Source organism: Pseudorca crassidens, chromosome 18 (assembly GCF_039906515.1).
Source record: "Pseudorca crassidens isolate mPseCra1 chromosome 18, mPseCra1.hap1, whole genome shotgun sequence".
Lineage (NCBI taxonomy): Eukaryota > Metazoa > Chordata > Mammalia > Artiodactyla > Delphinidae > Pseudorca > Pseudorca crassidens.
In genome coordinates, this window is record NC_090313.1 from 76,105,105 (window position 1) to 76,120,258 (window position 15,154).

Genomic DNA, 15,154 nt, shown 5'->3' on the forward strand with positions numbered 1-15,154 from the left:
CTGTGCCACACGGCTTGTAGGATTCTTAGTTCCTCAACCAAAGACTGAACCTGGGCCCTCGGCAGTGAAAGCTTGGAGCCCTAACCACTGGACCACCAAGGAATTCCCAGTGAATGTTTATTTTAAAATATGTTCTTTTATATAGTCCTAAATGCCAAGCAATTCTATTATATCACATTGCTTCATTCTATAATTTTTGCTCATTCTTTAAAAAATTTTGTCAAAATCTGATTTAAAGAATGTCAAAGTACACAATTATATATTTCTATTTCCTTTTGTACAGCTGCCAAATTGAACAAACCGTAAGTTCTTTGGTGTATATCCATTATTTTAATCATTCTGCTGTTACAAAATATGTTTCAGTCTTTTGAAATAAAATATACTTTATCTGATACTATAATATTTTTCTATATTTGAATAGACACAGACTTTAGACCAATAGTTCTCAACTTTTTTCTTCCCCTAAACATTTGAGGAATATAATAGACTTCTTCAGAAGATGAGGAAGTATGGTTAAATGGTTAAGAACAGGCTAAAAGAAAATCAAGGATGCTATCAGCTATTAGTTCTATGACCTTCACCTCCATTTTCTCATTTATAAAATATGGATAAAAATAATGACAAGTTAGCGTTGCAAAGATAAATGTTACTAATGCACATAGAAGACTTAATACGATGCTTGATATATTAAAAGTCCAAAATATATTATAATGACAGCTAACACTATAATCTGTTAATAGTGACTCACAACTGAAGTGATTCTTAACTGAAGACTTCTGGGGGGCGAGGTAACCATGCATGATTGGATAATACCTCCAAGATGATTTCTCTACATCTCCCTATGAAATGCCCCTAATTGTTTTTGATCACCTTTCTAGCTTCTAGTTACTTATGCCTTTTATTGATTAAAAAACTGTTTATTATTAGCAATAGCTTTTTAAGAGTTAAAGTAATAAAAATACACATCTTGTAGAAAATTAAAATACAGAAAAGTACAAAGAAAGTAAAATTTATCTGAAACCTCACCTCACAGAGTTAGGTCATTACAAGTATTTTGGTGGACATAATTCCAGATTTCTCTATATTATTTACATTTATATAAATATCCTAGAAAGGCTTTTTTTTTTTTTTTTGCGGTACGCGGGCCTCTCACTGTTGTGGCCTCTCCTGTTGCGGTGCACAGGCTCCGGACGCGCAGGCTCAGCGGCCACGGCTCACGGGCCCAGCCGCTCTGTGGCATGTGGGATCTTCCCGGACCAGGGCACAAACCCGTGTCCCCTGGATTGGCAGGCGGACTCTCAACCACTGCACCACCAGGGAAGCCCAGAAAGGCTCTTTTGATTCCTGTATTTGTTCACTCAACAGTGAACAAATAATAAATAAATGCATAGTACTATTGTATTGATCCTATTTTATTTAGCCTCCCCTATCATAGTTACTTAGGTTACTTTTAGACCAGAAAAGTTCCAGGACATTGTTAAATAATAGTGGTAACAGAAAGGTTAGAACAGAGAAGATAACAAAAGGTAACAGAAAAGATAACAGCTGTTGATTTGGTATGTACACTTTTTTATGCTTAGAAGTTTTCTTCTTTCCTTATTTTTATAAAGAATTTCAATCAGAAATGAATATTAAACTTTGTCAAACATTGAATTTTGCAAAAGTTTTATATTTATAACTATTGAGATAACCACAGTGTTATTCTCTTAGCATTATTAATATGAATTCTGTTAATAGGTTTCCAAAGATTGAATCATCTTCACATTCTTGAAATGAACTTCATTTACTTGGAGCACAGTAGTATTCTTTTAACATTCCTCTGGATACTATTTGTTAATATTTTATATAGGATATATGCATAAATATTTATACATGACACTGACCTACTATCTTTATTAGGTCTGTGTCAGTGTTATGCTTTCTTCCTACAAAGTTATTAAGGAAACTTTCTTTCTGGAACAGTTTATATAATGCAGGATTAACTGTTGCTTCATGGTTGAAGCAACTGTGAAAAATGTGCATTTGTTACATTTTTTTAGAGGTAGCCCTGTGACAAATGTCTTTAAGTCTTCCATAGTTGCCAGTCCATTTAGTTTTTCTACTTTTTCCAGGGTCAATTACGGTAATTTGTATTTATTTTAAAATGTTTATTCTATCCAGGGTTTTGTAGAACACCAGAATAATTTAACAACTATTAAAGAAATTTAAATGATAGTCAAAAATCATCCATCCTCATTTCAATGCACCAGAAACAGTTTTACAGATGACTTTTACCAACCTTTCAAGAATAAGTAATTCCTCTATTATACAAGCTATTCCAGAGACTAAAATCATTTTCTGAGGCTAGTGTAATCATGATAACAAAAAAAAGAGTACAAACAGATCACTGACCAACTTCACTTGAGAATATAGACACAATAAAGTATTGGCAAAGGGAATCCAACAGCAACTGGAGAAAAGAAAATCAAAACCAAGTAGGGCTGATCCCACTAAGACAAGGATGGTTCAACATTAAAACTGAAATAAAACCTTATAAATGTCAGCTACCATATTAACAGATTAAAGGAAATAGCCATATGACCATCTCAAAAGATGAAGAAAAGCATTTAATAAAATCAATTCTTGATTTAGAAACAAACAACTTAATTGGATATAGAAGGGAACATTTTTAACCTGATAAAAGGTATCTACCAAAACCCGAGAACAAACATCACACATAATGATGAAACTTAACAATTCTTACTAAAGACAGAAAAACAGTTACCTCAATCATTTGCCACTGCACTAGTAATTAAGTCCTAGCTATTTACCATTACCAAATGTCAAGGGAAAAATGCACTTTATGTATTTTTACTTTCCTTTTAAAATTTTAATATTTCTGTGACTGGGTTCTGTCTTACAACCTCCATGGTATGACAGTCAAGTTGCCAGCATGTTTTTTCTATCTTACTGATACATAAAACAATGCTGCAGCTTGCAGCTCTCCAGTCTTCGCAGCAAGAAGATATAATAAATATTTAGGATAGACTTTGAGTACACCTGTCTCACAAGCAGGAGGCTACTGAGGAACTTTAGGTAGGGGAATGACATGGTGTGATTTGCTTTTTAGAGCGATCATTCTGATTGCTATGTAGACTGGACCATAGGAACATAAGACTGCAAGTAGGGAAGATTCACTTGGACATTTTTCCAGTAATCCAGGTACCATGGATTAGAACAGTAGTGACAGAAATGATAAGAAGCAAAGTCAAGAGGCAGTAAGTGGACTGCAAAAAACTCAACTGTGTGAACTGTATGAACTGGGAGGTCAGGTTACTGTAGGGTTAATGAACAGGAATTCACGAATGAGCACACCTGGAAGTCCACCTGGAAAATCCAAATCCATATCCTGGCAGTGAGGGGTTTTGGAATCTCCCTGTTAGTCGGCACCTGTTCATTGGACTGACCCAGAGACACTGACCCAGAGACATTAGGAGGACTCCAGAATCTCTGCTAATTTGCTCTTCCCTTCATGGCTGTCTCTTCCCACAGCTGTTTCTCCCTGAAAACAAGCACTACAGGTCACTCTTATTTGAGAAAAGACACTGGTCAGATGACTGGGACCAATGCCAACTGCACCACATTCAAATCTCAGTTATAGGACCGTCTTACTGTAGTTCAATCTGAGATATGTTTTGAAGGTAGCATTGATAAGAATCCAGTTATTCAATCAATAAATATTTATTGTGCAGCTAATATGTGCTACTCTGGGTAATAATGATACAGCAGTAAATGAAATGGATGAAGTTCCCGCCCCTAAGGTACTTATTCATAGTTCTAGGGCAATGTGATGATGGACTGAAGTAAAATGCACTTACTGAACACTTATTATGTGCCAGACAGTCCTAATACTTCAGATGACTCTCTATCAAAGAGATGAAAAGACAGGTCTGGCTCCATTTTATGTTAAAAAAAGAGAAAAGATACCAATGTATGTGACTTAAAACTCAGATAATCCTCTACTTCTAGTCAATTTTTAGGATTACTCAAAGATATTATCTTACACACCATTTTTTTTAAAGACTCAATTAAATTATTTAGAATATCTGTTCTTGATTGGTGAGAAATCTGACTTACAAGATTCTAGCATTGTGCTGATAAAGTGTCTGAAAAGACTCAGACTCTAAAGAAAGTAGATTAGAAGCAATATGCAAACTAAGTAACATAATATTTTCATAATCAACTTGTAATCTGCCCATATAAGCAGGTACAGTATTTGCAGCTGTGCTATACAGCAAAATTAAGTAGGCCACTTTTTCATTATGTAAAACAATAGAACGCAGTTCACTGTGTATGCTCAACATCAATATCAAAATTACACAAACATGGCACATATCAAGAAATCAAACAGACTGTTTACAAACAATCAAATACTTCCAAGAAAGAAAACTGCCCAATTGGTCATTTAAGTAAATATACTATAGAATAAACACAATTCATTATGTTAACTAAAATTAATGCAAACCTCATTTAAGTTTGCCTTAACCCATTCTTATCAATAAAACCTATGCTTTATCTTCAAGCCTAAATTTTATGATCACAATTTTACATGTTTTACTAGTTATAGAATTAGACAAATAAGAAAATTAGAGTAAATCCTTGGAGATTTATTTACTTTCATTCACTCCCAGTAAATGAAGCAAATCTCAAGTAATAAGCAGCGATTAAACCTGACAGTCACAAAGCATTTTTCTTCAAAAAAGCTCTGTTGTAAAGAAACATGCTTAATATATTCCCAACACTCATTTCAAGGAAGCTAAGCACAGAGAAGGGGCAACAGCAGTTAGAACAGAGGCCAAGAACGCAGGCTCCTTTCTTCCCAGCTGGTCAATTATTTTGTTGCTTTGCCTCTTTCAGCATTTGGACAGTGGCAGGGTCCTTTCTGCCTTTTTCTTTCTTTTTTTTTCTTTTTTCTTTTTTTTACCCTGAAGAAGGTACTGTCCTCTTTTTTTAGGCAGAAAAAAAAGTGTATGCATGGCTCTTTTTTTCTTAATAGCAATCATCCTCTACCATAAAATAAATACACTAAAGCACACTCAACATCATGTGTGAACTTTCAATAAAGACTAAATAGAATCTTCCTCTGTTTTCTTCCATATAACAATAATATATGTTAACTGCAAACTATGCAGACAATTTAGAAAGGTATTAAAGGAGGAAGGTGAAATTTGCCTGAAATTCTCCTACTCGTAAATAAACCCTACTTAGAAAAACATATTTCCTACAGGGCTACGGCTATTCAAAATATTTTATTATCAATGTCAAGAAATTTGCATAAAACATTAAAGTACTTATAATTTGGGACAAAGTGTTTTCTAAAGATTTGACTACTTTTTTTTCCTTGATGTTCTCTTTTCCTAACCATATCAAGGACCTTTTGGGAAACAGTCTAGTGCAGCAGCTTTCAAACCTTTTTGAACACAACCCACAGGAACAAAAATCACTTAATATTGTATGACCACATTCACATATACCCATGTATAACTGAAACAAAAGATTCATGAAACAATAATTTCCCTCAAGACATATGATGCACTCTGATATTTTCTCTATTCTACTCTACTCCATTAAAAAAATAAAAAGGCTGGTTGTGTTGTGTGATTTCCCAACTCATTTATGGCTTTTACAACCTGCAATTTAAAAATCATTGATCTAGAGGAAAAATTCCCTAAATTCAGTGACCCAGCTTTGAAAACAGTTCTCTTAAGTAACCAGAATCAGGTCACTTAATCTCTTTCCTTCTGAGTCTTCCACTTATTGTACAGAGCTCAACAGTCAATAAGAAAATGCATCTAGGGAGATCAGCTCGGTGCTTTGTGTCGACCTAGAGGGGTGGGTAAGGGAGGGTGGGAGGAAGACGCAAGAGGGAGGGGATATGGGGATATATATATATATATATATACACACATATATACGTAGAGCTGATTCACTTTGTTATACAGCAGAAACTAACACAACACTGTAAAGCAATTATACTCCAATAAAGATGTGAAAAAAAAAAAGAAAGAAAATGCATCTAAAAAACCCAACAAACCAACTAACCATATCATTGTGGGCAAACTTTAGTATTAGTAAGCAAAACTAATAAAGCAGGCAATCTCACTCAAGAAGAATCAGATCCAAAATACCCCAATAATTCATCACGTTACCATCAATACATAACTAGGTGCCTTCATAAAGTAGGCCCTATGAAACTGAGTTTGAGTCAATGGCTCACTCCAAGATTTTGACTGTATTGAACAGGAAACCAACTCATCCTTCACCAAACAGCTAAAACCCCACCAAGTGATTCCAAGTTACCCAGTATAATTAAAATAAACTGCATGGCAGCGGCACTATCAGATTTGTTTTTAATAAGTCAGATTAAAGCTCTGAAATAGCTCCAGCATCTTTTAAATACGTTTATGCAATGGCCCACTGGGCTATGTCACATCACATACTACACATGATAGCACATCCCCACTGGGATACTCCAAAGGAAATCTCTACAAAGATTTATTTTCTAGGAAATTTTACTATGGCAAACAACCACACAAAAAAACAAAGAGCCTATTTTGCAGTCAAATGCTCTGCCACTGAGCTATACCCCCCCCCAAAAAAAACTACTTTGAATTGGTTTAGGGCAGGAGTGACAAACTAGCAGCTAGTTGTAATACTCCAAAACACTCCAAAGTTTGTATACAGCCTTGTAATTCAGCTTAAATGAAAAAAGAAAACAACACAGTGGAAACTTATATTACAGTATATCTCACTTAATACTATATTATAGTATATAATATAATACACTATGTTATATTATCCACTTAGTGCCACAGGACAAAAATACAACCCTATGTGTCTGGTAGTTCCAAGTTAATTAACACTATGATAAATCCATTAAGGTAATAATTCAAATGAAATTTTGGACATTAGATTTTTTTTTTAAAGTAGAACACGTTAATGACCATATGAGAACCTGATATATACTTAACGAAAATTAATGGTAAATAGGCCAGTCATCATAACTACTTCTCCACTTTCTATTAAGTTCCTTAGGAAACATGTCAAAAGCCCAAGTCTTTAATACTTACTTAAATACAAGTCTGATTTGAGTGTAAATCATTTCTATGGTATATCTGATACACTGCATGAATATTTTCAACAAAAAGCACAAAATTCAGCCAACATTGAGTTCACTAGAAAATTTAAAATGAACAACTATTAGCTAGAAATTAAAATATTTACATTGTGATTAGTAATGAACTGGTCAGTTAAATGTAGTATTAAAGTGAAACATGAGAGCTGCAAGTTCAGAACAGCTGGGATGTATAGGAGAAGGGAGGTATGGGCCCCTCACCTACAATTAAAGAATAATTCACACAGAAGGTACTTTAAGACGTTCTTGAAAAAAAGTGAGGGATGTAAACGAACTATGATGGAAATGTTCGACCCTTAAGATTAAAGGAAAATTGGAAAAAATAAATGACATGAAGAGAAGAACATCAGAACAGACAAAGGGCCAGGAAATAGGTCTCAGTGGGAGGAACAAAAATATGGGGTAGAGGAAGAGTGCAATGGAAAAGGTCAACAGATCAGTATCATTAGCTGAATGGTCTCTGAACTGACTGCTAAGAGCGAGCTGAGCTCTTTTAGGTGGAAAGAGGAAGGCTACTGAAAGGACTTAAAATGTAGTATAAATAGAAAAGAACTTTTTCTGCACTGTTCCACTGCACTGAATCACAGCAGAGATAAGAGGGAGTAAAAGGAAGAAACACAGCAGAGTCTCTGTGTGTCTGCAGATATGGACCAGCATCAGGTAATATCAGAGATAAGCTATGGAGAATAACCTTGGAGGGCACTTTGCTTCTGTTACAAATGGGCTAGTTCATTCATTCAACAAATATAAGCAATACTGTATACACTAATGTGTATTTTGCTAAGCGCTCGGCAGGGTACAAACATATACAAAGTCACAGTCTTTGCCCTCAGGACCTACCATCAAACAGAGGACATACAATTACCAAAACTAGCAAGTGCCCCAGGGGTAGTTCAAAGTAACTGCTACAGGGTGTAGAAGTAAACATTCTCCCTCCCAGCTAGTGTGACTGGGGTGGGAGTGGGGGAGTGGAGGTGGAAGAGGGGTGCACTTTACTGATGAGGTAGCAGGAGCAGAGCTTTAAAGGATGAATAGAATTTCAGATGCTGGAGATGAAGGGAGCAGGGATTCAGGAAGGCAGGGCAACCTTGGGGTTGGCTGGAAAATAACTATAAAGAAAGAGAGAAAAGAAAAAAAGGAGACTGGAGTCAGACTGTACTGGTGTGTTTTTTTTCGGTCTTTTTTGCCGTACGCGGGCCTCTCACCGCCGCAGCCCCTCCCGCCACGGAGCACAGGCTCTGGACGCGCAGGCCCAGCGGCCACGGCCCACGGGCCCAGCCGCTCCGCGGCACGCGGGATACTCCCAGACCGGGGCACGAACCCGTGTCCCCCGCAAAGGCAGGCGGACTCCCAACCACCGCGCCACCAGGGAAGCCCTGTACTGGTGTTTTTAATCTCTAGTTCACTAACACCAGCATGCATACGTTTGACAAGCGTTTTTCAAATTCTTAATCTATCACAGAATTTCTCCTAGGAAAAGAAAAATTAACTGAGTTTGAAATTTCACGATTTCACAAGAAAACCATCCCTAAATTTAGAAAGTTTTATAAAAAGTAATCAGTTCTCGGCTTCCCTGGTGGCGCAGTGGTTGAGAGTCCGTTTGCCGATGCAGGGGACACGGGTTCGTGTCCCGGTCCGGGAGGATCCCACGTGCCGCGGAGCGGCTGGGCCCGTGAGCCGTGGCCGCTGAGCCTGCGTGTCCGGAGCCTGTGCTCTGCAACGGGAGGGGCCGCGGCGGTGAGAGGCCCGCGTACCGCAAAAACAAAAAAAACAAAAAAACAAAACATCAGTTCTACTGAAAGAGGCCAGATAGAGTAAACTGGCTGGATGTCCTCACACAGGTCACAATGGAGTCACTGTTAGTGAGAACTTCTCACACTCTGTCCGTGTGCTTTAACTCAATCCAGGAGGACTACCTCTCACAGGAAAGAGTTCAGTCACTACTGCCAAATCAAACTTAGCTTCTACACAAAAAGTATCGAATATGATTTTGGTGCTTCAAGTTTTTTACTAGACTGGGCTCAGAAAAAAATCACCAAACTCAATACAATCAGGCTAACAGATCTCAAACCTTTCCTTATTCTGAGTCACTTAAACATATCTTTATTTGAAGCTTTCATAATATTTCACACTTAGTTTCTCTTTATGGTATCTGGCAAAAAAAATCTTAGTATTCCTTAAGCCAACAGAACACTCCTATTTTAAATAAACAGCAGATAACGGGGGTGGGGTGGGGTGGATGGACGACGTGACCCAGCAATGCCTTTTCTCACATTACCTTAACGGGCGTCTTGGCTAACCGACTTGTATGGGGTGCTTATTTTATCTGTCACCTTGGCTGGACCACGGTGCCTGCGTATCTCGTCAAACAGTATCCTGGATGTTTCTGTCAAGGTGGTTTTGGATGAGATTAACATTTAAATGGGTGGACTTTGAGTTAAGGGGATTACCCTCCATAACGTGGGTGGCTCTCATCCACCAGGTGAAGGCCTTAATAAAACAAACTGACCTCCATGAACAAGAAGGAATTCTGCCAGCAGACTGAGTTTGGACTCAACTACGCCTCTTCCCTTGGGTCTGTCAAAGCTGCCAGCCTACCCAGCAGATTCTGACTAACCAGGCCTCCACAACTGCCTGAGGGAGCTGCTTAAAAGAAATCTCACTCTCTCTAATATATACACATTCTGTCTCTCTGGAGAACGCTGATTAATACAGATGGTAATGCCAGAACCAGGACTACAGACTGTTAGTCAAACGATTTTAATTTCCAAGGAGAGGAGAAAAAAGAAGAAAGGAGAAGGGTGTAGTCAAAGGAAACAACATAGCTAACTTACACACACCTCTGTTTTTATTTCTCTCTACTTACAGCAAACAGATTAAGTGTATAAGCAAACCAACTTATACATACATATTTTAATGCTCTAAAACTAAAAAGTTTACTTTGGATTCATAAATTATCTCACAAAATAAATACTGAATGTTTTTCCTTTCTAGCCCGTTTTTCTTAAAACATCCACACATGTGTACACATTACCACCTTCAGCCCAACAAGAGTTCCAGAATTATTAGATCTCTATTTCCTGCCAAGGATGACAGATCCCAGTTACTGAGTTACTGATCTGCTACTACATAATCATTAGTAGTGACAAAATTAATCTTTATTTATTAAATAACAACTATATATATCAAAGAACTTCATAACTCTATCATCTCAAATCAGTATTTCTATTAATAATAAAGCCAATGCTATTAAGCAAAAGCTTCAGTAACATTCTGGGCTACTTTCAAATGGTGTTTTTAGGCTGTCTATGCCAATTATCCACCTTAATATGAAGTTTCTTGTGGCAAGTCAGCAACTTAACCAATTGTTTCAATTATTAACATTAGAAATCTATGTAGGGAATTCCCTGGTGGTCCCAGTGGTTAGGACTCCACATTTCCACTGCAGGGGGCACAGGTTTGATCCCTGCTTGGGTAACTAAGATCCTGAAAGCCATGTGGCACGGCCAATAAATAAACAAACAAATATCTACATAGATCTATTAAGGTTGGTATCGTCTCATTTCATCTAAACCTGACTGAAAGGAGCAAAGAATATAATTAACTCGTAATTATATTCATTCTCATAGAGTAAATATCTCATCCGCAAATCATAACAACTATTTGAGAAGGGGTTAAAAAAAGGCATATCATACAGCTTCTAAAGAATGTTCTTCAGAGTAAATACTTGATTACTCCATATATGAATATCTTATGTAGCTATCGTTGAAAAACTATATAATATCAAACTCCAAAATTTAATTTTCAGCTGGCAGGAAGGTGAGCACATATTTTTTAAAAAACTATGATAATGAATCTTTCCTTCAAGAACTGAAGAATAATTCAAGAGGCAGGTACCTGAAACAGTAAGATCCAGCCTGGGACAGAGGTTATCGTTTTAAGGAGACGATGGTGCAGTGTGCCTGTGATGCACAGAAGGGTCAGGAGTTTGGAAGGATCACTAAGAAGTCACGCACAGACAGTACAGGAAACCACACTTCAGATGGGAAAGCCAAAGAAGGCAGCAGCAGAAAAACAACCACTTACATTTTACAAAATATTTTGGATGAACACACTTTTAAACAGAGAGCAGTGGCATATCAAGAAGGGCACAGGAGTAGGAACAGTTTGCCTCAGTGAACAGGAATATTTTATCACTGATACTGTTCAGAATTGCCAGCATACGGTAACAATAAAAAGTAACGGGCCTCCCTGGTGGCGCAGTGGTTAAGAATCCACCTGCCAATGCAGGGGACACGGGTTCGAGCCCTGGTCTGGGAAGATCCCACATGCCGCGGAACAACTAAGCCCGTGCGCCACAGCTACTGAGCCTGCACTCTAGAGCCCGCCAGCCACAACTACTGAGCCCGCGTGCCACAACTACTGAAGCCCGCGCACCTACAGCCCGTGCTCTGCAACAAGAGAAGCCACTGCAATGAGAAGCCCGCACAGAGCAACGAAGAGTAGCCCCCGTTCATGGCAACTAGAGGAAGCCCGTGGGCAGCAACAAAGAACCAACGCAGCCAAGAATAATTAATAAATAAATTTTTCAAAAGTAACTACTTTTCGTCTGTTTATTATTTTTAAATCAGCTACAGACAGTGCATCCCTCTGTCACCTGCACCTAAGTGCACTGCTCCACTGCATCTGTCTCCTGGTACACCACCAACAGAGACTTCTGAGATGACCTGCTCTATACCGTCTCTGTGCCAAAGACAACTTGTTCTGGCCGTATCAATAGAAAGAGCTCTCCCAAGAGAGACACAAAAGAAATCAGACTTTGAAATTATTTTCACTACTGTAGTTAATACTAATGTGAGTAGTTCAGGTATATTATACATTAACATAAAAATTAAATACTGGTTTAAAAATCAGTTTGTATTCATCTAATGAACATACATATTTTAGTGATGAGAAAATACTTACATTAGAAAGAAAATGTAGCGTTATCGTAGCATAATTAACTCTATGGGGAAAAACCAGATTCTATTCTTTTAGAATCATAAAAAAGGTCAGTAACTCAAAAGTAGTAATAGTTTTTCCCTAAGTTCACTCTACCCCTAAAAGCTGAAATTTATATTCAGTTTCATAGAGCGACAAAGGATTTTTTTTTTTTTTTTTTTTTTGTGGTACGCAGGCCTCTCACTGCTGTGGCCTCTCCTGTTGCGGAGCACAGGCTCCGGACGCGCAGGCCCAGCAGCCATGGCTCACGGGCCCAGCCGCTCCACGGCATGTGGGATCTTCCCGGACCGGGGCACGAACCCGTGTCCCCTGCATCGGCAGGCGGACTCTCAACCACTGCGCCACCAGGGAAGCCCACGACAAAGGATTTTTCACATTCATGTTCTATAAATTCATTGTTTATAAATAAAATAACCTAATTCTATTAAAAATAAAGGAAAATTTTTTGCATAAGGGAAAAAGTTATTTCAACCAAATTTCTGATGTGTTATTGGTCCTACTCTAAATGGTTTCTAGATTTGACAACTGGAGATAAACTAACTACCACTAAACTTATTTCAAGATTTACTGAAGACAGATGAAAGAACTAGAAACTAAAACACCTGACTGAAGGCCAGAGACTGAATGCAGAGAGCATTCAGAGCAGCCTGGAAAGAATATCTGCGTGAGGGGCAGAGCAGCTCCACCTCCAAGTTGGCGACGGGTTTTTCCCTAATGTACACATGTGACTAGAGACCAAGTCATCACTTCCAGTATTGTGTTTATAATTGTTTGAAATGAAGGCACACTTTACTAGAGTTACTACATTACGCAATATGAAAGGGGAAAAGGGGAATTTGAGATTTACATAATTTAAATCTATGAAGATTTAATGAACAATGCACCATTTAATCACCAATTTAATGCTATATGGGTTTTTTTAAAAAAGGGCATAAACTATTCTGCCATGTGAAATAAAAATAAAGTCAGTTTCTGAAGTTTCTAAATTCGTAAAAATTTATTGCAGCTTAACATGACAAGGCACTCAATAATGTACTCAATCATGATTATTAAAGGCTGTTGGCAGAGAGACTGCTACTAACATAGTGGGTTTAAAAATAAGCAGATGAATGCTCCTCTTCTAATATACAACTTAGCATACAGTAGGCTCCAAAGGGTTATTTTCAAGTTACTCATAAACATACCAACTTCTAGAGTTTGCCTGGCATATAATATTCAATGTAAAGCAGGCCAATACGTTATTTACAGACTTGAAGAAAACCCCGAAAGCTTAGCAAAACAAATGTGCCCTCTTTCACCTCTTCAGCACCAGCTTAACGTATGTCAAGAAGCAGGATGCATTACACAAAAGCACAAGGCTAGGCTAGTTTTGAGACTAGCATTCCCACTTCCTCTATAAGGTTTGCAGGCCTGTATAGCACTGATATCTAGAGACAACTAAAAAATCATCCAACTCCAAATGCATCTTTCTGGCTTAAACCTAACTATATTTCAACTTACCAAATCCCTGTGCAACACCCAGTTAGCATGCAGGTAGTGAATCCCATCTAGGATCTGATACAATAGTGACTTCACCATTCCCCGAGGTAACTGTACTGGCTTCTTGTTTGCTTTAGACGCTCTGTGAAACTTGATTATATGCTGAAACAAAGAAAAATATCACCAGAAGCTTAAAAAAGGAAAGACAGTTTGATATATAATATTTTCCTAACAGAAAAACACTCAGGGATTTCCAAAGATTTGAAAATATAATTTCACGTTCTGCTGGATAACATAAATAACCTTAAATTTTCCAAATAACTAGAGCTAAAATGTCATTTCCTAAGCATATGATACGGTCTCAGAAAATAAATGATGACAACAGAGAAGTAATGTGATTTTATTTTTAAAGTATAATTAAAAATTACTTTCAGAGTTACTTGACCCCTGTTTATCTGGTGAAAATTTTCAAGAAAAGAGTATTTTTTATTCTGCAGTGATTAAATGAAAAAAAAAAAGAACAGATAGAGTTCTGGCTGGTTGACATAGCATAGATGTGGTACCTATTTACAATACATGAGTTATAAAGAAAGCAAATGGGAAAATATTTCAATTAAGTACACCCAAGCACAAAGGAATAACACGTAAATGACCAATTCACACTGGACATAATTAGAAATATGAAAGTTTCTTCAGAGGAGGAAAAAAAACAGCCTTGTAACATCCATCAAAGGTTTCTAGGTATCAATATAATGTTAGTGGACATCCGGTAAACACAATACCACTTTATAAACAGAAAAATCATTTTACAAATAAATGTACCTCAACAGAAACAAGATACAATGTTTCAAACTCTTGACAGGTTTCATTTTAATTAAAGTTCTCTTAAACTGCAAGAAAATCTACAAGTCAGCTGCAGCCAACTCTGCTGTGTGCACCACTGTGCACATGCCTGTGTCTAACATGCGCAAGAGCAGACTCCTGACCAGTATTTGTGAGGGAATATCAGGCGTATTCTTGAACTTAATAAAAATAATTAAAAGAGGAGTGAGATATTTAATATTATACATTAACCTTTTCATTTCTACTTTCTTATGATATAGAGGTAGAAAATGGGTAAGAAATAACTAATGACTAATGAGTGAAGGAGTTTTATCTTCCAAAGAAAAAATAAAAAGCAAAGGTTTATTTCAGAAGGTAAGGGGTATCAGTCAGTACATATGTAGTATGATTAATCTATGCTTTCGTAGCAGCATTACATTATGTTAACTTCCTTCTCAGTAATTTTTTTAAAGTATTTAAGAAAAGGCAAACAAAACAGAGCTACAATAACTCTTAATAATCTAGACTGTTTGTCACCTATCCTAAGAAATGATGTGACAATCAAGTCTGTTCACCTTAAGAAGAACCAGTGGCCCTCAGAGCTTAAAAAAAAAAAAGATTAAAATACATTAAAAAAATTAAAACCTGCCAGAGTAAGAATGAAAGGAACAAATATTT

General features: G+C 37.2%; 1 protein-coding gene across 5 annotated transcripts in view; it reads right to left on the reverse strand.

Annotated features, from left to right (window-relative positions):
- Positions 1–15,154, reverse strand: part of CDK8 (cyclin dependent kinase 8) — a 121,970-nt gene that overhangs the window by 40,678 nt on the left and 66,138 nt on the right. For all 5 annotated transcript variants that reach the window (XM_067713677.1, XM_067713676.1, XM_067713675.1 and 2 more), the window contains exon 4: positions 13,676–13,816. In XM_067713677.1, the coding sequence (XP_067569778.1) occupies positions 13,676–13,816 (141 nt within the window). The remainder of the gene's footprint in view (positions 1–13,675; positions 13,817–15,154) is intronic.